Below are 27,775 nucleotides of genomic sequence, written 5' to 3' on the forward strand. Positions count from 1 at the left end.
ATCAATAAATAAATCCCAAAATTTGGGAAGCAATCAGCCTTTAAGAAAAAGGAAGAACAAAAACTTAAGGATGACTGAGTCTGAAGCAATCATGAGATTCATTGACTGCTGGTGTGAGAGGACATGTGGGAAAATAACAGTGACTTCTGAGCTCTGCCTTAAGTCCATGTGGAAAGCCTGTGAATTTCCCAGTACCAGTTTTCTTTTTCAGTTTTAGACTCTCTTTTTTGTGTCCTGTACTTTCTTGTCTAGAAAATACTGAACTATATCCAAGCTATAAAAATCAGTTCTTAAAATTCCAACAGAAGTTACTATGGAGAAATGTAAAAAAATGGATTTGGTTGGGAAATTGGATTAAAATATACATTTTTTTATCCTGACATTGCTTACATTTTTAATAAAATATCTTTAAAAATAAGAAACTGCCATTCTTGCCCATATGTACCAGTTTATTTCTCTCTCTAATATGTGTTTGCAAATACCAGGATGCAATTATTGTCTGAAGAAAATCTGTGATTACAGTTTTATATAGAGGAGTATAATTTTTTAATACTATAGCCTGTTAGTAGCATTGTTTTTGTTACCTAGTTTCAAATTATTAGTAGTCTAAAAAGCGGGAAAAATATCTCATAGTAGCTAATTTTTTTAAATATTTTTTAAAGATTTATTTATTATTTTTGAGAATGTGCATGCAAGCAGGGAAGGGGTGGAGAGAGGGAGGGATGGAAGATCTGGATCAGGCTTTGTGCTGAGGGCAGCAAGTCCCACATGGGTCTCCAACTCACAGACTGCAAGATCATGACCTAAGCTGAAGTCAGACACTCAACTGACTGAGCCATTCAGGTGCCCCAGTAGTAGCTAAATTTTTGTAGGTCATATCTTCCCCTAACATGTTTCATTATTAGATAAGTAATAACAGATTTATAATGGGTTTATCACCTCCTTAGGAATTTTCTTCAGGTAGTCTCTTTTGAGAGATCTTCTAAAAAGAAAAACTAATTTTAACTCAGATCACTGGGAAATCTGCTTCTGGGAGTAAAGGGAATCTTTTTATTACCAAAGTTGTATAAGAAGCAGGAAGGAAATACATAAATGTTAGCTGTAAACTAGGGTGCTTTCATTAGGAATTTATATTGATTATATTTATCTGAAGAGAGCATTGTGATATTAAGAAATCATCTTAAAGATTCATCTGTATGCCTTTTCATTGCTTTAAAATTCTATTTGGCACCATTCTAAAAAGTGATTGTACTAACAGACTGCTAGTTTCTTTTGTATTGCTCATAAAACATCTTCCTGGATGGTAGTTGCCATACATTAATATCTGATTATCAATGAATTAGGTTGTTTTTAAGTTTGTTCTTGAAAATCCTTGAATTTTGTGATTGCTGATTCACCTCTCTATTATGCCCCAACATACCTAGCTCTAAAATATGGTCACTGTTTTAGTGAGTATCTCAGAAATAGACTCGGTAAGCCAAAAATGGTCACCATTATGTAATGTAGTGGAAGTGGGAAAAAAAGAATTAATGCTTGGAAAGAACAAGCTCCCAATTGTTTTCCTTTAAGACAAAAATAGAATAAATGTAATGCCTGCAAGTTGTTTCATGCTGAAGTGCTACATTTAGTCCTTAGCAGGCTTGGCAATGGCAGGGAGAGACTACGTTCTATTCTGGAATCTGGACATGAGTCTCAGCTCCATCATTTCTGAGTGTCATGACCTTGGATAAGCCACCCCTCTGAGTAATTTTCTACAAAAATGGGTGGAGGCCAAATAAACATTCTTCCAACACTTAGGGGTTTGACTAAAGAGAGACACACTGACAGTGTCCTCTACTGACACCATCACCGATCAGGTATTTTTAAAAAATGGATGTTTCTACCGGAACAGGACATTTTAATAAAAACGTTGATAGGGAACACAACAAGGCTTTTAAACAGAGACTTAGAGTCCTTTTTGTCTTCATTCAAATCTGCTTTATTTTTCTTTCTGTGACGCTATATAAAAATCTCATCAATATACAAAATCATTCTGAGCCTCAGATTTTCTCATTTTCTCTGGATGAGAGCTTTGATTAGCTTTTTACAAGTTCTTCATTAGTAATTGGCTTGCTTTTTTGTTTTTGTTTTTGGCTGTTGTCTCTAATAAGTTTCTGTTCTATCAAAGAATTCTTTGAGGATGGTCTGAAATACTCTACTCTGTGTTATGATACAGAATATTACAATTTAATATTCTTTATAAAATGCAACCAACAAGTGCTTTCCAGATTAAATGTTCATTTCTTCTTTTTGATGCTGGTGGCTGGGATGGGTTGTTCAGTCTTATCATCATGCCTGACCTAGTTGTGCAGCCGTTCCTATTTAATTAATAGACATTTACATAAGCTCTTTTTCCCCCAGCAAGCTTCATAATGGTCTTGTTGGTTATCTCCTTTCACCCTGTGAAGTACCAGCAGTGCTATTTCTATTTTGCATATCAAAATACTGAGAGATTAAATAATGTACAACAAATTGATAACTGAATAAGTTTGGGAGCTCAGAATTCTGGCATATTAACGGTGTTGCTTAAAGCAACAACCCGTATAGAGTCTATAAATATATTCAAACTCTGCTTTCTAATCCAGGAGTTGGAGTTGGGACTGTCAGCAGCTTAGGGAGGGAGCCCTTTGTAGATGTAGGCAGGAGTGGGAGAATTAGTTTCTGGACTCCCTCTGGAGCCATGAAAGGAAAGTTTTTTGTTAGCGGAGGAGGTGGTGTCTAAGAACTATTGCTGTGATGTTTGTAATTTTTAATAAAAATTCTGGGAAGCCTGGTGGCTTCTGTGCAGCATATGAATTTGAAGAACCCTCCTATTTTTTTTTTTAAATCTGACTTTCCAAACATCATTAGAATTTTATTCCTAATTAACTGGCCAACAAATATCAACAGGTGCAACTTGAACAAAGCATAGCTTCTCTGGGCTCCCTCTGCCTCTCCAAGAACTGAGGAGACTTTCAGGGTACTTGGGCAAGACTTTCATTTCTTTCCCACATATATCTATTTTTAAATATTCTCTCACTGTCTTTGTATCTTTATCCTCACACACTCAGCAGGGAGAAGTCTGTCCTGGGATATTTCCCACCTCTTCCCCCCTGCCCCGCCACCTTTTTTTTTTTTTTATCTCTTTTCAAAACTATAAGAGGGGATTGTTTGTACTTCAAACCTTGCTTCTTTGCCTTGTCTAGGTGTTGATTACTTCCAGAGCATTCTTTGGATCTTATAGGGATCGCTTCAATTATTTAACAATGTCACCAACACAACAAACAAAAATAAATATTTTTTTCTTCTCTAACTAACCACACTTCTCAGTCTTTCTTAAAAGATAGAAGTCTGTGTGTCCCTTACTTAACTTCCTTTCCGCTAAACCTGGGGTGATCTCTTTCTGTCTTAGAGCCTACCACTACAGGCTTCTCCAAGTCCTGCTCACTGTTTAAGGCCTGGAACAGATGAAGTGCCATATCTCCAGGAAATCTTCGCTGCCCCTCCTCCACCAGTCAGAACTGAACTCTCCTTTGTCTGAGTTCCCATATTCCTGGATTTGTACCTTTTGAGTGGTACATAATCTGTTGTGTATGAGAGTGATTTCTGTAACCCTTGAATTGCGGATACCCTAATGAGCATGGGGAGAGATGAGGAGTGAAGAGAAGATGTCCTATTCAATTTGACTCAAGGTCCCTCTTAGCTCATGAAAATACATACCCCATGCACAGTCTGGTGTTTCCAACTGCATGGCACCCAACACAGTGTCATGGAAACCCCTCACAATACAGCAAGCATTAGATCTGCAGAATGACAAGAGGAGTTGAGGAGGCATTGGGATCTCACCATGAGTATCACTCCAGGGAACAAACAGTCTTTCCATCCATGGGTTCTCGCAGCTGGGCCGCCTCTGCAGCGTGGTTTCATTCTCATTTATTGGCGACCTCCTCTCTGGCCTCCAGCACTTGCAGGCCTTCCTCAGGATACCCTCAATCTCACAGTGGGGAACATCTCATTTTCTGCTAGTGTCATTGAGAACCCCACACAATCTTCTCTGGGGTGGGAAGCCTCCTGATGCCTCTTCTCCAAATGATGAAAATAAATAAATAAAATAAAATGAAATGAAAGAAAACCCATCCCACAGAGCGCATCTCTCTCTGCCAGCTTTTTTGGTTTCTGCTCACAAGTCCTACGATTCACCCCCCACCATCAGGCCAAATGACATTTCTGTTCTCCCTAGGGATATGCTTTTCCATTCTCTTTAGAAATCCTGAGTAGAGGGGAGTGAGTGGTGAAAAACTTACTGACCTTTGGAATTCTCTCCCCTAGAGATGCAACTCAGGACTTTAGTGCTAGGGGTGCAGCTGGACTGTAAACCCCAGGAGTTGAGATAATGGGATGCTGTTTGATATCTTTGTAGTACCTAAAGCTAGACTATTAACCCCATGAGAGTAGATTTTGCTTCTGTCTTGAGTCTGCTGATATCTCTAGTGCCTAGAACAGTGCTTGGCGTATGGAATGATGCTCCTCAAATATTGCTTGAATAAATGAATGGTGAATAGATGGATAGATGGATGAATACTTAGCAAAAGTTTTACCCACAGGAGGTGTTCAGTGATGTTTATTGAATGCATTAGTAAAGCAAAAAAGAAAAGAAAAGAAAAACACATGAACTAATATGGGATTGAGTTAAGTAGAAAGTGATGAGTTTATTATACATTTTAGTAGTGTTTCTTAGTTTCTTAAGGTGTCTGGATAACACACCTTAGGGGGATACTGTGGTGTGGCAGGGCATAGGCTAACTCAGAGAATTAAAATATGCATCTTGGTGCATCAGTTCTTTTCAGTAGTAATGTAGGATATTATCTTTTGTGTGGAAGCCAATAGATAGATTTTAGAATATAGTGCATAGTTTACATAAGTTTCTATGGAGAGTTATTCCTGACTATGCCTTCAGACCCTCTCCTTTGTTCTTAGATGTACTTTGGAAGAAATATTTGGGAACACAGATAGTGAAGACTTTATCTTATCTGGAGACTCCTATAAATGTGCAGAAGATTCTGCCCCTGGTTTTGTGACAAAGAGAAAGAATGTTTCTTTTCCTTTAACATCCCTACAGTGGCATTGTAGGCCACTGGTGCATTCCACACAAACATTCCCCTTTACAGAATAGGTTGCATATGCCAATAATTTATCTTGGTACAGTAGCATGTATTTGTCTATGCAGTCATTCCATTAATATTTATTGAGTGTCTACTAGGTGAAAGGCACTGCTATGGATGCTGAGATTGAAATAGTAATGAGAATACTTTCTCTGTCCTCAAGAAATTACAGTATAGTAACAGAAGGCTCCTGTAAATGGTCGATTACCTGTGCAGAATGGTGTGGAATTGAGCAGTAGGCTTAAGCATGGGGTGCAGTGGGGACACAGAGGGAGGGCAACTGATGCACGATTGGGGTAAAAGAAAGCTGAGATCTACAGTTCATCAGTTTGAGCCCCCAATCAGGCTCTGCACTGATAGCATGGAGTCTACTTGGGATTCTCTCTCACTTCTCTCTCTGCCACTCCCTTGCTCATGCTCTCTCTCTCTCTCTCAAAATAAAGAAATAAAAAAAAATTTTTTAAAGAAAGCTGGGATCTGTAGGAGAAAAATGGACATTAGTAGGGAGGAAAGGGTGGGAGGGTATTCCTAACAGAGAGAACCTCATGTACAAAGGTTTGGAGGTAAGAAAAATAGTGTTTGGGGAACAGCAAGTAATTTAATGGTAAACTGTACATAAATATAAGTAAATATCTATTTTTCTAATTCTGAATAGGATTTTTAAACACAAAAATGATAAAAGAAATGAAAGAAAAATTATATGTTAAATTATCTAATGTTATATTCCCCATATAAATCATCATGAATAAAATTTAAAGATAATGAGAAATCTGGAAATTTAAATTATTTTTAGTAATTCAGCATCTTTTATGGGAGCAGGTATTACCTGTTTATGGACTACTATATTTCTAACATTTGAACCATTGCATGACTCACGGTGATGGTTGAGTGAATGAAAAGGATCAGTGTCCTCAAAAGGTACAAAAGAGCTAAAACATATTAATAATAAACCCCTGCAAAACCTCACTAGACAAATAGTCAAGAAAACATGAATAGACACTTCAAGTTGGGAGTCATCCTTGTTCTTTCCTATTTCTTACACAGCGTATTGAATCCTTTAGCAAATCTTGTTGGCTCTCTATTCAAAGTAAATCCCAAACCTGACCATTCTCCCCCATCCACACTACCATCACCTAGTATAGGCCACCACCATATCTGAGTTACTACAACACCTCCTAGCTGGTCTTCTGCTTCTCCTTCTCCCCCTACAATATCCAGACTGATATTTTAAACTGTAAATCAGAATATGTCGCTTCTTTTTCCAAAATCCCCCAATGTCTCCCCATCACACTCAGAATAAAAGTCCAAATCTTGTATATGCTTTGCAAGGCCCTACATGATCTTACTTTTTGGTTACCTTTCCAGTCTTACTTCTGCCAATATTACCCTACATTTCTTCTGGCCACATTGGTCTTCATGCTGTTTCTGGAACACTCCGAGCACTCTCCCTCACTACAATCTTAGTGTCTTTGCATTTGTTCTTCCCAAGCCAAAAATACTCATTTCCCAAAGAGTTACATGGCTTGCTCTTTACTTGGTCAGCTCTCTGCTGAAACGTTACCTTTGCAAAGAAGCCTTCCCTCACCAACTTACATAAAATAGCACGCCTCCCCATTATTCTCTATATATTAGTTTTTTTTTCTCTTAACCATTTGACCCTTTCTGCTTTACTCTGTATAGAACATATAAAAAGAGTGAAAGATGTAGACCCAGAAAATTCCTAAACATGTGAGTGTGGAATTAGGATCCCTTTTATTCCCTTTCCATCCCTAGGCACCAGAGAGAAGCATATGTAAACTTCTCTGGAAGGATGCATTTTTAATCCTAGGCATCAAAGAAATACTAGATTTATAGTTCTACTACCAGGTCACAATTTATTTTTTTTATTTAAAAAAATGTTTTATTGGAGAGAGAGAAGGAGTGTACATGCCTGAGCAGGGGAGAGGGGGCAGATGGAGAGGGAGAGAGAGAGAGAGAGAGAGAGAGAGAGAGAGAATCTCAAGCAGGCTGTATGCTCAGCATGGAGCCCAATGTGGGGCTCGATCCCATGACTTAAGCCGATATCAAGAGTCAGATGCTTAACCGACTGAGCCACCCAGGCACCCCAGTCACAGTTTAAAAAGTACAGAATTCATAAGAAGCCATTAAAAGTGAGAGGTAGCAAAAACCACAAACTGTAGTATCAGATGCTCAAATTCATATGTTAAAAAATTTTGGTGCAAAATATAAAATAAATATGTTGAATATGATTCTTTAGAAGGAAGGAAATACTGACAGTATAATGTAGGAAGAAGAGACTATCAAAAATAATCAGGTAAATGTAATAAACAATCAAATAGAAACTTCAGAAAGGAAAGCATCTAATTAGAAGGCCTAACTAGAAAGCAGATAAATATAGTTAAAGAAAGCATTAATGTGTTAGAAGACTCTGAAGAAATTATACACATTGTTGCAAAAACTAAAAGGAAGATGGTAAATAAAACAGGTTAAGAGATACTAGGGAGAGAGGAGGAGAAACACATGTCTGATAGTAGTTCCAGAAAGAGGGCCTAGAGAGAATGAAGAGTGAATATTCACAAAGCTGTTGGTGAGAATTTTCCAGGACTGTTGCAAGGACTCTGATATTCAGATTCAGAAGATTCAGTGAATCTGAGCAGGATAAATGAAAAGGAATCAACACATAGACACATTATGGTAAAACACTAAAGGGAAAGAGAATATCTTAAAAGAAGTGACAATTAGAATCGATAGTTCACTTCAAAACAGAAAAGAAAAAAGAAAATGGAAGCCACAAGGAAATGGGATTATATATTCAAAGTGTTGAGAGAATATAATTGTAACCTAAAATTTTATACCCACAAACACTCATTTTTTCAAAAATGGAGACAAGATAAAGCATTCACAATGTGGCACATTTACTACCTACAGATCTTCACTAAGAGGTGCTCTGAAGGATGTAGTTCAATGATAGTGAAAATGATCCCAGAATAAATATCTGAAGATCTAGGAAAAAAATAGGAAGCAAAAAGAATAGTCAAATGTGAGTAAATTTCAACAAACACTGAGTTCAAAAATTAATAATATAAAATTTATGGGATTAAAAAAGCCAAAGATACAACTGAAATACAAGAGTAGTACAGGAATCAGAAAGGAGTGATCAGAGTTAAACATTCCAAGTTACTTGAATTATTTGGGGAAAAGGCAAATAGATTGAGTAATTGTATTTTATTAAGTAAAACATTTACTTAAAGATTGTGGGATAACTATTAGAAGTTTAGAAATACAGCCTGTACTTTCAAATTAATAAAAAGAGAAAAAAAACAATGAGAAAAAACATTTGAACCTATACTGAATCTAAAGGAAAGCAACAGAGGAATAAAAATGAAAAGGAAAAGAAACATTATAAATAGAATAAGTAAAAAAAGTCTAAAATAGAAAAAATAAAATTAAATTATATCAGTAATCACAAAGCCTGCAAGTGAACTAAACACTCCATTTAAGAGATAGATTATTAAGGTGGATTTCTTAAAGAATCTATGTTATTTTTATAGGAAATACATGCAACATAAGGACACAGATTGAAAAGCAAATAATTTTTAAAATGCAATAGGTAAGTAGAAAGTTGGTGTGGCTATATTTATAGCAGATAAAAGTTCTTTTGGGGGAAGAAAGCATAATCAGAGATAAGTATGATCACTGTATTAAAGCCTCATTCTCTGGATATATGCCTTCAAATAACATAGCTTCAGGACATAGAAAATGAAAATTGACAGACTTCAAGCAGAAATGGACAAATCAACTATTTTAATGAGAGATTTAAACTTCTTTTAGAAATTCGTAGATCAAACAGATAAGAACCTAGAAAACACGGACAGCACAATTACCTGGCTAGATCTAGTGGCACATGGGGAGCACTCTAGCCAACAACTCAAGATTACATATTCTTTATGCATATTTTTAAGTACCCACGCAAAATTAAAAAATTAAGAACAACAAAATAAATCCGAACAAAATATATACAGGGAAAAAATAAAAATAAGTATAGAAATCTGCAAAACAAAAGACAAAGAAACTTCAAGAACACCAACAAAAAACACATATGGCAGGACTGGCATATAGTGGGTACTTGGTACATATCTTTCTGTTCATTGAATAAAAAGCAATAGAAGACTATAAACGTGTGTACATGAAAAGGTTTGAAATTCACCAAATAGTGATTAAATCTGAGTTGGTCAGTCTTAGGTTATCCTGCTTTTTTTCTTTGTTCTTTTCTGTATTTTCTGAGCTCTCTGTATGTATTTCCCTTACAATTTTATGAAAACACATTATTTTGAAATAAAAGTAAGTAGATGTTTGCAGAGATGGACTAGAGAGAGGATTAAATGTCCCTGACAACACCTCTGGTCAGTGGGGTGGGAAGGTGCAATGTAAGACCACACTTCAGAGGTCCTTCGCTCCCTACTACATGGATGACTTTCAGTGTAATCCCTTTGAACCCGTTCTCCAAGTGGCAACAATAAAGCCTTCCTCAAAGAATTACTCAGATAGGTGACCCCGTGCAAAGCACTTAGTACAGTGTCTCATACTGCAGACGTTCAATAGCCGTTTTCCTTTCCCTGCTTGAGGAAGCAGGCTTAGGGAAATATCCCTCTCCATTTCTAAGGAATGTACCCTGAGTGGAAGGCAAATTCGATCAGTCTGGAATATGCAACTGGATGAAAGCTTCATATGTGAAATTATATTTGTGCCCTCCTGGAGAGCCAAGAAAATTAAGAAATGAACCAAGAAATTCATCTCCTTTATTAGATGTAAGAATGAAGGTGCAGTATTATCATTTCCTTGTGATAGTCATATCTAATAGTTCTGAAACCAATTCACAGTATTCATGTCAGACTTATTTTATGAGACATTTAACCATTGCTAAATTAAATTTCATAGGAGAATGTGCCTATATAACTCCTCTGGAGTTACAGAGATAGAAATCTGACCCATCATTTCTATTTTCACGGAAAACCATTTAGCAGAACTTTGTTCCAGTAGAAGTGTTTATTGAGTTGTAAGCCTAACACAGTTCACTGGCTGCATGTATTTCCACACTGACATTTTTCTCAGTGCAGATTTGCATCAGTTCATTAGTACTGACAGCAGATGGTAGTACTTTCACACAAATTTACCTTCTGAATTGATCTAAGAAATGTCACTAAAAAGATCCTGACAGTTTTGATGTTCTTCCATTTCTGAAAATGGTATGTTAAACAAATAAGGTGTAGGGTTTTAGATTTTTTTGAACTCTAGCTCATAATTCCTAAACTAAAAATGAAAGACGGCTTTCATCTCTGATTCTGGCTGTCTGAAGGAGAAAGTAGAAAATGCAGATAATGTTTCCTGATGGCATGAACCTTAAAAAATCTCCAGTGCAGAAAAATGGCTTTTGGAGAATATTATCCAGATTGATTGTCTACACTGATAAGACACCTCAAATTATTTGTAAATTCTCTACCGTAATTTTGAATATAAATTGTTTGGCTTGCAGGATTAGCTGATTGAATGTTACTGAAAAAATAGTATCAGCTCAGGTCACAAGGCTCACTTTGAATTCTGTCACTTCTGCAGCATTAACATATCCCTAAGATTAGCCACATTTTAAAACTATAGATTTGCCTTTAGTTAGGGTTAAATCATTATAAAATTGTCAGACAAGAAGACTTAATATTTGCTAAGTAAACAATGAGGGAAGATACGAATTCTAATCACATCAGGGAAACTTTTTATTTTTCTATATTGTATAATCATTATTATATTCATAATGACTTAGGGCCTGTATTCAGTAGTCTTATATATTTAGAAGCCAGGATTTTTGAGTATTTTAAAAATTAATTTTCCATCCGTATCTGAGAAGTAATTAATGGTTTGGTTAGTTTGCCACAACTAAGAGAAGCTGACACACTTGAGAAAGCATTGGGTGTTGGCCATATACAGTTTAACCATGGAAGTGATTATGGATGCTTTTGACACACTGCTAGAAGAGTGGCCATGATTAGCAACATATTTAAGGGATTTATTTAACAACAAAAAGGAGCTTTTCGGTTCTAAATGCTCTCAGAATCAAGGGACCCTGTTTTATTTTATTCATAACGCTTATTATTTTCTGGATTATTTTGTCTATTTATTTGTTCTATAAATTTATTGGCTGTCTCCTGCACTGGCATGAAAGTTCCCTGGGATCAGGGACTTTGTTTATCTTTGCAATACAGTGATCTCTATTACTATATCCAGAACTGTTCCTGGCAGACACATAAGACATGATCAGTAGATATGTGTTGAATTAATAAATACTAGTTTAAGGCATATAAGGAGAGCCAGAATCAAGCTGGACGGGAAGACTTGCTATAGGCATAACACATTTGGGCTCTGACCCTAGGTTCTGCTTAGATTCGAATGGGAAGGAGGGGTGGGAAGAGAGCAGGAAAGAGGGAGCCCAGGCTCTGCTGTAAGAGTCAGGCCACTAGGCAGACTCTGGAGGTAGTGCTCAGGAGACATACACTGCCCCATACCCAGTGGATACCCCAGCACTCAGCACACACATACATCCCCAAATATCCATACCCAGCGTCTCCAATACACGGTGGAATGGTGCCTCTGTTTCCTGTGAGCAGGTGTGTGCACATGCACACCAACATGAGTGTTTTGGGGTTGGAGGGTAGAGTTAGCAGCAACAACCACACGTAATTCTTTCCATGGATGCTCTGAGTTCAGCTTCTTCTTGGACTGGCTGACAAGAGGAGAAGAAGCCAGGAGAAGAAGCTAGGCCCCTAGTCCAAATCCAGCCAACAGGCTTGTTTTATTTGGCCCACTCTATGTTTAAAAAAAAAAAAAAAAAAGTGCCAAAATTTAAATTTAGGAGATTTTACATAAAAATCTGGATTGCTAGGTTATTTTGACAAATGGGAAGACCTGGCACACTGAACCTACATTCCCACATGGCACAATTGGCTGGAGCAGAGTAGCAAGCCTAGCCTTGGCTGGGCACACTCTCCATTTCCCCACAGTCCCTGTCACCTGCTTGTGTATTTAACTGACCTCGCTCCTTCACGCTACCTGTGTGATCTTTGTAGGTATCTGTCCAAGTTTGCTTGGCCAGCTCTAACAAAATACCACAGATTGGGTAGTTTACACACAACGGAAATTTATTTTTTACAAATCTGAAGTCTGAGATCAGTGTACCAGCCTGTTCTCATAAGGACGCTCTTTCGGGTCACACACTTCTTGTGTCCTCACATGGCAGAAGGGGGTGAACTAGCAATCAGAGGGCGGAATGTCTTTTATAAGGTCCAAATTCTCATTCCTGAGGGCTCTACCCTCATGACCTAATCACTTCCTAAAGGCCCAACCTCCTGTAATACCTTCACACCGGGCTTTAGGATTTCAACATATGAATATGGGGAGATGCAAACATTCAGACCATAGCAGTATTTCAGTTTGCAGTCTTTGGCGTAGTTGTGAATCTACAATGTAAACGATCAATAAACTTATTGTTATAATTGTTTTTGCATTGGTACAATTTGTGCGTGGATCACTCACTACATAGAAATCTCCTAGGGCTCCCCATTGTTGGCCAAATTATGTCCACATCGCTACACTGGCAGTGGTCTGACCTGTATCTTGGATCCAGTCATTCTCCTATGAAGGCAGTGGCGTTGCATCAAGTGAGTTTTGATTTACAGAAACGGCCCAATAAGCTTGGGAGAGACAGAAGGATAGAAACAGATAAACAGAGGAAACTCAGAAAGAGACAGACAGAAGTACAACAATTTAAATAATGCAAGCCATTCTCCTGCTTCCTCTCCCCTCCCCTACCATTCTACCCACTGAACATGTGCCTGTTGGCACCGCAGTGATGCTTGAAACAATCAACACATTGGCAAAGATTATGTAAAAAAAAAAAAAAAAAAAAAAAAGTGTGAAAGATTTTGGTTCCCTTACAATGAGGCGAATGAAATACGTTGTTCACGTGGTCAGGCTACTGGGCTTCACAGACAGCCTTGAGGAAAAACCGGAGAATAATTACAGGCCATAGAGTAACATTAGTTGACAAAGAGAGGAAACTGATAAAATTTGTCTACAGTTGGTATTGTGTAAACAAAACTGTGTACTCTTCTATACTTTATCAATTCATAACTTCTTATCATGTGCGGATTATGAATTATATTTCAAAAACTGAAATTGATCTGTATCTTAATTTAGTAACTTGGAATTTAAAGCAAACTTTTATTTTAACAAACCAGATTGTGCGTTTTAACTTTTTCAAAGTAACTCACACTGGCATCCTGGACCAACTCTGATTCCTACAGGAGCATCCAATACTTGGGCAGCCTTTTTTTGTACTTCATCCCTGCAAGACGGATGAATTCATGACTCCTGTGTTAAAGAATTCTCAAAAAATCAATAGGTAAGAAACACCATCAAGATACATTGGCTTTTACTCTTATTTTAAAAGTGTAAATCTTTTTATGTGACTCTAAAAGCCAAGCTAAAAAAGAAATATTTTTTGTAATAATAATAATGGCTAATGTTTATTGATTTTTACTGTGTGCTAGGCACTGTTCTAAGTATTTTAGATATATTAAGACATTGGATTTTTATAACACCCCATGAGCTAATTTCCATTATTTTACCCAGTTTACAGAAGAGGAAGCTAAAGCCCAGAGCAATTAAATGACTTGGCCAAGTTCACACTGCTAGTCAGATGGTAGAACTGGGATTTGAACCCAGGCATTTGTGCCTCAGAGCCATGCTCTTAACCACTGCACTGTGCTACCTTAGCAAATGCTGTAAATTTTAAGTGTAAAGTTGAAATCATCAAGGGGAGTCAGGAGTCCCAGTGCCTTGACTCCCCTTTTAACTACCTTACTGGGGATCCTCAGTCCCTTTGGACCTCAAGTTCCTGTCAAGTAATGGAGCTGATATTTGGAAATGCTAGAATTCCACATGGTGGCACATATCTTTGAAGACAGCTCATCTCTTCTGTTGGTAACTGATTTTCTACCACTCACCCAACTACAATGGAAACATGAGAGTTTCCTGTTTTTTCACTTGTTTCCTAGGAGTGTCAACTACATCACATCTTGGCTGAGCGTTGTAGGGCCAGTTGTTGGGCTAAATCTACCTCTGAGTTATGCCAGAGCAGCTTCTGAGGATGAATGAAATGTCCATCAACAAGGTAAAAAGGAAAGCCCGCATTGAATGGTTTGCCAAGACAAAGACCCTGTTATCTCTGTTACACTTAGGGTCTTCACTGGCCCCATCAAATGTTAAGTCTTCTTTCATCTTTAATAGGCTGAACATGGACTGTTTGTTTAGGATTTCAGCCAGGCAGGGCCCCATCGTTTAGGAAGCATTGGACTTTGCTACAATAACACTCACTCAAACATAGGAGTGGATGGCTTTATTTCAGAATTGTAATAATTCTTTTTGCTCAGTTAACTTTCTTTTATTCTCTTGGCTTTTGTTTTGTTTTTGTTCTTAACTTTCTTCTGTTGAGCCAAAGAACTTAGAAAATTGTGGCATGAAGGACACCAAAAGTATACTTGGCCAGCCCCGGTTTTAATAGGACAAATACCGTGCAATATTTCGACTCACCAAGACTTTGACATGGATTATTTTTTCTATTGGAAGCAAATGTCTGTAGTAACTGATATACTGTATACCTAATCTGGAAGAATTTTTGGTTTGGATTTGCTTGTTTTGTTTTTCATTTTAACTTGCCCAGGGGTTGAAACGAAGACAAAATGTAATTGTCTCTTTAGACAATCTAGATCGGTGTCTATCAATGAGGAATGTACTTTAGAATCACCTGTGGATCTTTTATGACTATGAATGCTTGGGGCTATCTTCTGAAACAGCCTCACTGGGGTGGTTCTGACCCACCTGCTTCTGGAGAACCTCTGATCTGGACGTACCTTTAGTGTGGCATTTATTTGTATTGTTTTGGTCTCCCAATAGGCCTTTTCCAGTTCTGTATGAGCTCCAGCAAGCCTGACTTACTTCCTACCATTTGTCTGGACTTTGCTCCAGGCCTCCTGGTTGTTAAGAACACCTAGGAGACATTTGTTCACTAGACAGCCCACTTGGAGGAAGCCATGGGGTGAGGGGGTTATCTACTGGCCGATCACAGTAGACTGTGCCTGCACTTTTAGTCTGTAGGTTCGAGGCTGAGCTCTCACACTGGGAGTGGAAGTAGAGAATGGGTTAATTCAAACTGCTAGAAAAGCTAAAAGTAAATTTTAAAATGCTGAGCTGCACATATTCATGCTGGGATGAGAGCCTGCTTACATGCTTGCTGGGCATTTTGGTATTTACCACTTAACATCTTTTCAACTTCTGCAGGGATTTTCATCACCCACCGCCCGCCCCCCCCAATCCACTCTCCCTAATGTAAACACAGATTTCTCAGCAAGTCATTTCTCAGACCATGTCATTTCTGGGGTAACAAAACTAAATAAATTATAATAATGTGTCATCTGGATGATGTACTCGTTTGGAAATATTAGTTATCCTTTGCTACCAGATTCTGAGGGATAGTATCAATCACATAGGGACAATGTTTTTGTTGGTGTCAGAGTTGTTTTCAAGTTAATTTTTTTTTTGGTCTGCTTGATGAAGACCTTAAAATTCATCAGTGGCAGAAAATAATTCTGAAAAGCTCTTGTAGGTTGTAGAGACCACTCCCCCCAGATAGATATCTCTGCTCAGGCAGCTCTATTTCTTTTCAGAATAGTTTTTGCTTTAAAAAAACTTAATTTTTGATTGATAAAAATTTCCATTTTTAAGAATGCAGCTACATAACAGACTGTTATCCCAACAGTTATAAAACATTAGAAAATATTTTGTTTTGTCAAAGTAACAGCTCTTTCTCTGCAATATGAGGATTTTTCCTCCGGGTTTCTTCTCCAGTTAATATAATGCAAAACCCCTTCAATCAGAAATAGTGCTGGTTAAAACTACCAAACAGTATCCTAAACTGCTTTTGTGTAGCCTTGGAACACTTACTTCACCTCCTTGGTCCTCAGGTATGTGATTTGTGAGACCAACTGTAATTCTTGGTCTGTGAAATAGAAGTGTTGAATTCTAGACTGTGAGGTTGGTGAGCTGCCAGCTGTGTGACTTGGGCTAAATTTCCTAATCTCCTTTAGGCTTTTGCCATTTCTATTTTTAAAAAGCCCATTAACATCCATCCTACTCACCTACCAAGAGCAGGAAGGAGATCAAAATGCTAAGTCAACCTGAATGTGCTTCATAACCAACATAATGCCACAAGAGTAAGGGTGATCTGGGATAATTAGCCCCAGCTCCTATCCAGTGTCAGCATACATTCTCCCTCCCTCCCTCCCACCTTGTTTCCCAACACAAATGGACCCCACCCCCCCATCAGGCAAGTCGTCTCCACCCACATCCTTATCTGAGTGTTGTTCTTGCTGGCTCCCACCTGGAAATGCTTCCTTCTCCATCTCTCTACTCAATTCTCAACCTAGTCTATATAATTCACTCTTACAAAGCCATCTCTGACCACCATAGCTCCCACTGGTCAACCTCTCCCTTCATTACTCACTGCACTTAGTCATAGTAGCATTTAATTTTCTCCCTTTCACTCTGATCGCCTCCTTAATGATGGATAATAAAATAACTTACCCACTTTCTTTGGTATGTTATAAGGTAGCATGCACATGAGAGTTGTTGTCTGCCCTTTGTAAGTGATCCAGGGAAGGCTCTCAGTCTGGGGATTGGGCCAGCAGCTGTGTTGATCATTTGATACTATAGCCTACAGACTGGGGGATAAAAAACCCAAACTAACCATCTTCCTAACAGAGATGTATTAAAATAAAGATGTATTAAAGTAAAGGAAGTTAAAACTGGGTTTTTGCATCCATTTTTCCTGAGATACGTGTAGTTTTTATCCATACTCTCAAGATATTAGAAAATGGAGATCTGCATTGTCAGAACCAGCTCTTACATAATTCAAGCAGCTGATATTCCAGTGAGTTGGGTTTTTTAAGGATTAAAATGTGAGAATAAGAATATGCAAATACTCAGTCCAGCAGATACCAACTGAGTTTCTCTTGTGTACTTAGCCCGGTGTTAGTGGCCAGGGATGACAAACAGAAAGACATGACCCTGGCTCATAAGAATGCCACAGTCCAGTGAAAAACACAGACAAGAAGAAGACTCAGGGACAGTAGGATGTGTGCTGTGGCAAAGGTGTGGAAAGCCAGCGCCCGGGAAGGTTTGCAGAAGAGGAATGTGAGTGGAGCTGTGAAAAATCTAAGATTTAGCCAGGTCAAGAATGGAGGAAAGACCTTGAAAATGCATGGGGAACTGGCAAAGAGTGAGGCTGGCTCAAAGGACTGGGGCCAGGTCTGGAGGAGATTTATTGCCACACTGAGAATTTGTATCTGGCCTAAAAAACAGAAAGAACCACTGAGAGAATGCAAGTAGAAGAGTTGAAATGATCACTCTTGCATTTTGGAAAGATCCTGTATTTTTTAAATGATGATTGTATATAACTAGTCACACAACTACTTTGTCAGTTTTTATCACAAGCAGGTACTGGCCCACAGGCTCTAGAAGGTAGGAGTGCATAAAGGGCTGGGGGTATGCCAAGGATATTTTTCAGTTTTTACCCAGGACCTTCCAAAACCAAACCTGCCAGTGCCTGGAATGCCTGTTTCCTGGCTGTGTTACCTGGGGCAAGTCACTGCACCTCTCTGAGCCTCTCTTTCCTAATGTATTAAATGGAAGGAAGTGTATTAGATCACTAATTAGTTATTAGTTTATGACTAGTATATATGTATATTTTTTATGAAATAGAATATGTCTGGGAAACATTCCCTGTGTTTTCTTTACTCTCATACTACTGCACTCACCACACTTCTGACTCTAGATGTGTAAGTTTTTCACACATCAAATGATCCTGCAGTAGCAACTGGTGTCTTGCAATTCAGTTCAGTTCTGATACCATCTGCCTGGAATTAGCACCACAAGACCTCCCCATGTAAGACCCCAGGTTGTCACAAGTCCCAGGTTGTCACCTGTATTTCTGACTGACCAACTATAAACCAAGGTTGCCCTGACCTCCTCCTTGGGTTCAACAATTTGCTAGAATGGCTCATAACATTTAGGGAAACACTTACGTGTACCGGTTGATTATGTAACAAAGGATATGATACAGAATACAGATGAAGAGCTACGTAGGGCAAGGCCTGGAGAGTCCCAGGTGCAGGAGCTTCTGTCCACATGGAAGCTCTCTCAAACTTGTACTTTTGGGATTTGATGGAAATGTAATCATGAAGGCATGAATGATCACTAACTCTACTTCTAGCCCTTCCCCTCTTCCCAGAGGATGGAGAACAGGTCTGAAAGCCCCAAGCTTCGAATCAGACCTTGGTCTCTCTGATGACCAGCCCCCATCCTGAAGCTGTTCAAGAGCCCACCAAGAGTCAGCTCCTTATATCAAAAGACACTCCTATCACCCAGAAAATTCCAAGGGATTTAGGAAGTCAGTGTCGGGAGCCAGAATCAAAGACCGAGTATTAGAAGAAATGCTCCTCATGTTCTCATCGCTTGAGAAATCACAAGGGTTTAGGAGCTCTGTGCCAGAACTGGGGGCAGATATATAAATAAATATATATATTTAAATATTTGTATATTCTATTATTTTACAAATATATGGAAAAAATAGGTTGCACATGGTAAGGATATTACTGTTTGGTGAAACTTTGGCTTCAGCTATATATACATATAATCTGTTTATATGGGTGTGTATTTCTGCGCGTGCATGGAAATATATTTCTAACGCCAGGAAACAGAGATTTGAAAACTAATGGACAAATAAGCTCCCTTCCAATTCTAAGACCCTCTGATTCCCCCCTTATACTGCTGACCAGTAAGTTGCTGAAGGTTGTTCCAGAAGGATATAGGCAGTACTTAACTACTATTGTGCCCATGGAACTGAGCTATTTAAATATGCACATAGGTCCTTTTATAGGGCTTGTCTGTAAAAGTGCTTTCACATTTTTATTCTTAAATGTTCTAGTGTTCTTTCAAGCAGTACTGCAGTGTATAAAGCCCTTGATTTTAACTTTTGTGTTGTCAATAGCGGCACCTAGTGGTACAAGAGCCCTATTGCAAGTATCCTGTATTGTAAGCTGTTAAAACTGAAAGTGATTTTACAGATCACCAAGTCCCATTTTATAAATTATAAAAAACAAACTGGAAACTCACATTTTTTCCTACCCTGAAATATACTTTACATGAGAATAAATAAATCCTATGGCTGACTTATGATTTCTTGCATTACTTTGATGCTTTAAAAAAATTTTTTTTTATATTTATTTATTTTTGAGAGAGATAGAGACAGAATGTAAGTGGGTTAGGGGCAGAGAGAGAGGGAGACACAGAATCTGAAGCAGGCTCCAGGCTCTGAGCTGTCAGCACAGAGCCTGATGCGGGGCTGGAACTGACGAACTGTGAGATAATGACCTGAGCCAAAGTTGGATGCTCAACCCACTGAGCCACCCAGGCGCCCCAATGCTTTTTTTTTTTTTTTTTAAGTTTATTTATTTATTTTGAGAGAGTCAGAGACAGCACAAGCCGGGGAGGGGCAGAGAGAGAGACTCCTAAGCAGGCTCTACACTGCCAGTACAGACCCTGATGCAGGGCTCAGACTCAGGAAACCACAAGATCATGACCTCAGCTGAAACCAAGAGTCATACGGTTAACCAACTGAGCCACCCAGGTGCCCCTGAAGCTTTTCAGTACCCAGAAGTCAGTTACAACTGAGGCAGAAATCTAAGCATACTCTGATAGGTTAATGGGAATTCATAGTTCAGTATATCCACAGCCTTTGGTGCATTATTATTTACACATGCATGCCAGATTGGGGTTTAGCATGGTGCCTGACACATGGTAATTACTCAATAAATCTTTGTGGAATATTTGTATATGTGGCTGAATACTGAGGGGGGAAGGCTCCCATGGTCTTTCTGCAGGCACGAGGACCTGGACCTGCTTTCCTCTTTTGGGAACTGCATTCCACTCTTTGCCTTGAGAAGACTTCTTCCCCTGACACCAGCAGCAGAGTAGGATGTGGTCTCCTCCATCCCTTTCTTCAGTAGATTCAAAGAGAGAGAATACCCAGGCCCTTACCTACTAATAGGGAAATGGCTAAATCGAATGTGATGCTGGATAGCAGTTAAGGGGAATGAATTGAATCTCCATCCAATCTCAAAATAGGCAGTTCTCATAGATTGTTGAGTTAAAACAGAAAGCAAAAACTAGATGATAAATATGCAAGCAACTTAACACAACTTATAGAAAATATATACCAATACCACATATTCTTTATAGTGCATATACAGTATATGTATGTAAAACCATTAAAAATGATCTAGAAGGACACACACCAAACTTGTAAGAATGGTTACCTCAAACTGGAGAGTGGGAACTTGGATTGGAAGAAATCAAAGACTGGCTCTTTTCATAATGCTACACTTATCTAGCCTTAGCCTATAAAACTAAAATCCATTTTTATTTATTTATTTTTAATTTTTTTAATGTTTATTTTTGAGAGAGAGAGACAGAGACAGAATGCAAGTGGGGGAGGGGCAGAAAGAAAGGGAGACACAGAATCTGAAGCAGGCTCCAGGCTCTGAGCTGTCAGCACAGAGCCCAACATGGGGCTTGAACTCACAGACCACAGGATCATGACCTGAGCCAAAGTTGGGCACTTAACTGACTGAACCACCCAGGCACCCCTAAAATTCATTTTTTAGAAAAGATTTTTGTCCTAATGAATAACTTGGAAGCCACAGAAACATTTGAAGGCGAACATTTCAAATGTGCTTAAGTGGAAATCACCCATGGATAACTGCAATTAAAATTTTGCTGTATTTCCTCATACTAGTTTGGACATATTTAATTAGGATCACTCCATATATAATTTTACATTCTTATTTTTCCCATATAACATTATATTGACAGCATTATCCCATGTCATTTGATATTCTTTGAAAAACCAACTTACAATGACTAGTATATCTTCTGTATCAAAATGTACCAAATAATTCTATCGGACGTTTAGGTTGTTTCTAATTCTTCTCTGTTTATTTAACATACATTCATTAAGCACATACTTCCTGCGTGGTCAGGACCTGTGCTAGGGATATAGTGGTCAGTAAGGTAGACAAAGCCCCTCCCTCAGAGATCTAATGCAGTAAGAAATGTGTGCAGAAGCAGTTGCTTTAGGTTATACTGTTACTAAGGGAATGAACAGATCAAAGGATATGAAATGTCTTAAGACTTTTGATTCATGTCCCTAAATTTTTCACTACTAAGGCTATATGATTTACATTCCCAGCAGTAGTCTGTGCTTTACTTTCCCTAAAATCTTTGAAAATAATTTTATTTTACTTTGCTTTTATTACTGAGCTGACCCTTTTTTTCTTTATGTCTTGCTAAATTTTGCATAGATTCTCAGCTTACTTCTTCCTAGTAGGCTATGCATTTCTCAGTGTTGCTAGAGTTAGTTTTCCAGCTTTTTTATTGTCCATTTAATTGCCCCAAATCTCTGTTTTGCTTCTATCAGAGCTGACTGTCCATATACTGGTTCTAAAAAAACCAGAAAGCTGGAGTTAAACAATTAGGATATGTACATTATATATATATATATATATATATATATATATATATATATATATATATATTTTAATATATGAAATTTATTGTCAAATTGGTTTCCATACAACACCCAGTGCTCATCCCAAAAGATGCCCTCTTCAATGCCCATCACCCGCCCTCCCCTCCCTCCCACCCCCCATCAACCCTCAGTTTGTTCTCAGTTTTTAAGAGTCTCTTATGCTTTGGCTCTCTCCCACTCTAACCTCTTTTTTTTTTTTTCCTTCCCCTCCCCCATGGGTTTCTGTTAAGTTTCTCAGGATCCACATAAGAATGAACACATATGGTATCTGTCTTTCTCTGTATGGCTTATATCACTTAGCATAACACTCTCCAGTTCCATCCACATTGCTACAAAGGGCCATATTTCATTCTTTCTCATTGCCATGTAGTACTCCATTGTGTATATAAACCACAATTTCTTTATCCATTCATCAGTTGATGGACATTTAGGCTCTTTCCATAATTTGGCTATTGTTGAGAGTGCTGCTATAAACATTGGGGTCCAAGTGCCCCTATGCCTCAGTACTCCTGTATCCCTTGGGTAAATTCCTAGCAGTGCTACTGCTGGGTCATAGGGTAGGTCTATTTTTAATTTTCTGAGGAACCTCCACACTGTTTTCCAGAGTGGCTGCACCAGTTGGCATTCCCACCAACAGTGCAAGAGGGTTCCCGTTTCTCCACATCCTCTCCAGCATCTATAGTCTCCCGATTTGTTCATTTTGGCCACTCTGACTGGCGTGAGGTGATATCTGAGTGTGTTTTTGATTTGTATTTCCCTGATGAGGAGCGAAGTTGAGCATCTTTTCATGTGCCTGTTGGCCATCCAGATGTCTTCTTTAGAGAAGTGTCTATTCATGTTTTCTGCCCATTTCTTCATTGGATTATTTGTTTTTCAGGTGTGGAGTTTGGTGAGCTCTTTATAGATTTTGGATACTAGCCCTTTGTCCGATATGTCATTTGCAAATATCTTTTCCCATTCCGTTGGTTGCCTTTTAGTTTTGTTGATTGTTTCCTTTGCTGTGCAGAAGCTGCAAAAAATATATATATAATAAACCCTCACGTACTTATAGAGCAGAATCAGTAATTACCAAGATTTTTGCCATATTTGCTTCATTTAACCTTTTTTAAACTTTATATTTGCTCAAATAGTTTAAAGAAAATTACAGATATTATGTCATTTGTTTTTACAGGTGCATACTGAACATTTTTTATTTGATCTATTCTACCAAGTTTTACTGCAGTCTTACATGTTATAACACCTTTGGGTTCTTATCCTCTGCTTTCACTCCTGAGGTGAGGCTTTGCACCCTTTTTCTGATTATGCCTTTGCCAGTGATATTGGAGAACTTTTCTCTAAAATGGCCCATTGTTCCATGAGGTCAGCTGGTACCATCAAGGCAGAAGGTGAAATGTACATTTTGTAATTTCTGCAGACTGGACAATCCATCCACAGATCCTCACCACATTGGAGACATTTCATCAATGATATCAAACCATAGACAACTTCTTGTGACTGTTCTCAACTGTGATTAAAATGGACAATTTTGTAATATGTGACAAGATCTATTCATAATTATACAGATTTAATAGCTGGTTTCTTGTGAAGGAACCCCTTTAAAAGTCTGAAGAATGTGCAGAACCCATTTTCAGAAAAATGTGTGTGTGTTTGTGTGTGTGTGTGTGTTTGCATATACACACCCACATAAATCACACCCACCCCTAATATATATCAGAAAATTCTGCACACAGTTGCAGGAGATTCCTAGACTCTCTAAAATCTATGAGACAAATCCTAGATCAAGAAACTTGGTCAATAAATTGCATTCACAATGGCTTCCATATTATGTCCTGATCAAGAAAAAGAGGATTATAGTGACAGAAAAAAAAAAAAAAAAAAAAAAAAAAACCTACTTAATTATAAATAAGAAAATGTATAAAATACAGAAGGAACAAGATCAACTATTGTATATGGAATTAAGAGTTTTGGGTAAAAAAATGGAACTTACAGAGAACCTAGAGAAGGGGAAAGGGTCTTACTACCTGCAAATACACACAAAACAGAGCATCAAACTATATAGAAAAAATATAAAGACATAATTAAGATTGGATAAATTCACAAAACTGATGGGGAAAAAAAGTGATATGACAAAACAACCTATTTCCTATCGCTGTTTCCAAAGCAAGTGTTAATAGACAAAACATGTTTCAGCAAGTAGTGTTTCTCTCAACTGTTCTCAGCTGTGATTAAAATGCAATATTACTTAAAATGTGGCTTACTTTGCCCACTATTGTACAGATTTAAACATTAGCTGACTGATTAAAAGTGGTAAGGAAGCATAATATATTCATAGCATCTAAACTTACTTGAAAATTTGGGTATGCTCAATATGTCCTACACTTTTAATCCAGACACGTAACTTGACCCCTTGTTTTGTTTCTAATTAACCACAGCAAAAGAGATTTTAGAAAACTAGACTCTAAAAAACAAAACAACAACAAAAAAAACCTTGTCGCCATCAGTAGAGAACAGAATTCATGTCAATATTATCACAAAGAACCAAGCAGATCCTTGGTAGACATGTGGAAAGTACTTTTCTGACTGGAAGATCTGAAAGAGTGATATGGGGCCATCATTTCCTCCTCCCTTCTGAGGGAGCAGCACTCCTTAGCACTAGAATTACTGTTCAAAGCTTCAGGTTGTCTGGGAAGCCGAATGTGTTAAAAGGAAGGGATTCTGATGGTGCTCATCATATGTGGCTAAAGTTCCAAGGTTCTGCGTGCGAGGGGTCCCCTCATTTTTGAAGTTACACACCACACATTAAAGGCTTGAATGACAACCTGAATGAGGTGGCCACTGGATGTGTGCATATTTGGAAATGTTGGTTATCTGTGGTCATGAGTCCCTTCAAATGTGTCACTCTAAAAATGACTTTCTCCTAATGAGACATAAAATCATGTGGTTTTAATGTTTTAATGCTTTGGTCTAGAACTCCTGTGGTCATATTATCATGACAATAAGCTTTAGAAATCCACTCATCTTTCTTACATACTAACAAACATAACATCACTTAACCAAATAATATGGACAGTGCTAGAAAGTAAGAATGCTTAGTACAACCTGCTAAGACAATCCCTCAACTGTAATGTCATAAGAAATGTGAGTTGAAACTTGAATGATCCATTGAAACAGATTTTATCGGTTAAAATAAAGATTATACAAGCTGCCGTTAGTGAAAATTTTATCATAATATGTAATTTATGATGTCAGTCTCTTTTCTTGACTGTGCAAAGCTAATAAAGAAACGTTAGCTACTGGGACAACCTTGAAACAGACTGCAAGAATGTTATCTACAGCATGACTGTTATGACCAAATCCTGCCACCAGACATGTTCCTAGAATGAAACAAAGGGAATTCATACATTTTGTAATAGGACTGCTTGTTTCATCACTTTTGAGATTAGAAAGTTCTTTATATACTTTAAATACAAGTCTTTTGTTGGGTATATGATTTGCAAATATTTTTGGCTTGTCTGATATGTATTTTCATCCCTTTTTTTCTTCTCTTTTTTTGAAGAGGGAGGGAGAGGGGGAGTGGGGGAGGGACAGACAATGGAGAAGGAGAGAGAGAATCTAAGGTAGGATCCATGCCCAATGAAGAGTCCAACACAGGGCTCGAACTCATGACCGCAAGATCATGACCTAAGCCAAAATCAAGAGTTGGACATTTAACTAAGCCACCAAGGCGCCCCTGTGTTTCCATATTTCCACCCTCTTAACAAGATCTTTCGCAGAATAAAATTTTTAATTTTGAAAAAGGCCAGTGTATTCTTTTTTTTGGTGGAATGTACTTTTGATGTATTGTCTAAGAGCTCTTCACCTAACTGTAAGTCATTAAGGCTTTTCAAGTTTTAGTTTTATATTTTACATTCATATTTTACACTCATATATTATGACCCATCTTGAATTAATTTCTGTATAAGGTGTGCAATTTAAGTTGAGGTCTGTTCCTTTTTGCAAATTAAAGTCTCTACTGTATACTGTAAGAACTATCCTTCCTCCATTGAATTGCTTTTGTATCTGTGTCAAAAATCAGTTTGTCTTACCTGTGTCTTTTAATGTATTCTATTTTAGTGATCTGTGTCTACCTCTTCTGTAATACCACACCCTCTCGATTACTGCAGCTATAAATCAAATCTTAAAACTAAGTTTTGTGATTCTTCCACCCTTTATTCTTTATTTTCAGTATTGTTTTAGCTATTCTAGTTCCTTTACCTTTTCATATAAATTTTAGAATTAGCTTTTCTATTTCTACAGGAAAAAAATCTGCTGGGATTTTGCTTAAGTTTTGCACCCAAGGTGAGTGCTTCGTTTCTCTCACCCTACAGCTTACACATGCAGCACAGACCAGGCACACACTTCATGCTGGATCAAAGAAGGGGCAGTATGGGTCACAAGGTGGTGAGGGATGGGTGAGAGAAATACACAGGAGGCAGAAGGAGCTGTTAAGAAGGAAGCAGATCAAACACTTGGGGTTTGAGGTACATGAGGTGGATTTGTGTCTGTCAGTCATTTAGCTATAGAACAGGCATCCCTGGTGCACCCAGCAGACAAGAGTGAGCCACTGTCACAGAATGTCTTAACTCCCAGGTGTGTTCTCTATAGACTTGGCCGAGGTCTCAACATGGCAGAAAAAAGGACACACTGCAGAGGGGTGGGTAGGTGTCCGTGCCACCCGCCTTCTCACCTTGCCCAAGCCTCCTCCCTCCTGAACTGCCAGGCAACACCTCCCAGCTCCCTACACTGCACCTGACCACAGGGATGAGATCTTGTGGCCCTTGGTGGCTTCTTGTGGTTCAGGCCGGGTAGACAAGACCCAGAGATCTCTCTGCTTGGGTCAGTATGTCAACTGGAAAGCATCTGGTCAGCCTTTGAGAATGACTTAGTGGATACCTATGCAACTACACACATTAGTAAACCCTGAAAGAGAAATCAAGGATAGCCCATCTTGTCTTATTACCACATATAAATGTATCAAAGTAGTATGTGTACTTATTAAATTTACACAATTTAAATGTCAGACTTTGTGTTTCAGTAAAAAAAAAAAAAAAAGCCACTCCCCATTCTTGTGGAAAGACAAATCACACAATCATTTGTGACAAGCATAAACACAAGTGTGACGTGTGATGTATTTGGGAATCAATGAGGTCTGAGATGGGAGAAGCAGGTGGAATGTGAGGGGTCTCCTGAAACTGCCTGGGAAATTCAAGTTTGAGCAAGGCAGAGTTCATTGCTGCTGGAGGAGGAAAGGACCAGACAAAACACTGATCTGCTATACTGTGGAAAGGACCATGGTTTTGGTCTTATGGGAAATTGAAAGCCAAAGAATTTTCATTTTCTGAGATCCTAAACATAACCTAACACTAGGCGATATTCAAAGAGCAAATTAATTCACATTTACTAATGCTGCCAACAGCAGTTCCTCTGATAAAATTTGAGAAAGCTAATAAGCTTCATTTTAGACAGGAGATTTTATTATTTTTCTCCTATGGAAATTTTGAAACAAGAGTTAAGGACACTACCAAGAAACAAACTTTTGAGAGAGATAAAGAGCGAGCGCACGAGGAAGGGACAGAGAGGGAGATACAGAATCCGAATCAGGCTCCAGGCTGAGCTGTCAGCAGAGTCTGACCTGGGGCTCAAACCATAAACTGTGAGATCCATGACCTGAGCTGAAGTTGGCTGCTTAACAGACTGCACCATGCTGCAAGAAAAAAACTCAAAAAACTACTGGAAACAAACTAATGGTTACCACAGGAAGTAGGGGGTAGAATAGGTGAAGTGATAGGGATTAAGGAGTCCATTT

General features: G+C 38.3%; 1 protein-coding gene across 10 annotated transcripts in view; it reads left to right on the forward strand.

Annotated features, from left to right (window-relative positions):
- ATG10 (autophagy related 10) overlaps positions 1–26,114 on the forward strand; it is a 445,276-nt gene extending 419,162 nt beyond the window's left edge. For 6 of the 10 annotated variants that reach the window (XM_045497134.1, XM_045497135.1, XM_045497128.1 and 3 more), the window contains 2 exons: positions 13,532–13,629; positions 14,285–17,093. In XM_045497134.1, the coding sequence (XP_045353090.1) occupies positions 13,532–13,629; positions 14,285–14,384 (198 nt within the window). In that variant the 3' untranslated portion in view covers positions 14,385–17,093. Of the gene's footprint in view, positions 1–3,430; positions 3,594–13,531; positions 13,630–14,284; positions 17,094–17,308; positions 19,519–23,101 lie in introns of those variants that run through there. The other 4 variants (XM_045497129.1, XM_045497133.1, XM_045497130.1 and 1 more) reach the window with 3 other exon arrangements.
- Positions 26,115–27,775: the final 1,661 nt, after the last annotated feature.

This window comes from Leopardus geoffroyi, chromosome A1, assembly GCF_018350155.1.
Source record: "Leopardus geoffroyi isolate Oge1 chromosome A1, O.geoffroyi_Oge1_pat1.0, whole genome shotgun sequence".
NCBI classification, from domain to species: Eukaryota; Metazoa; Chordata; class Mammalia; order Carnivora; family Felidae; genus Leopardus; species Leopardus geoffroyi.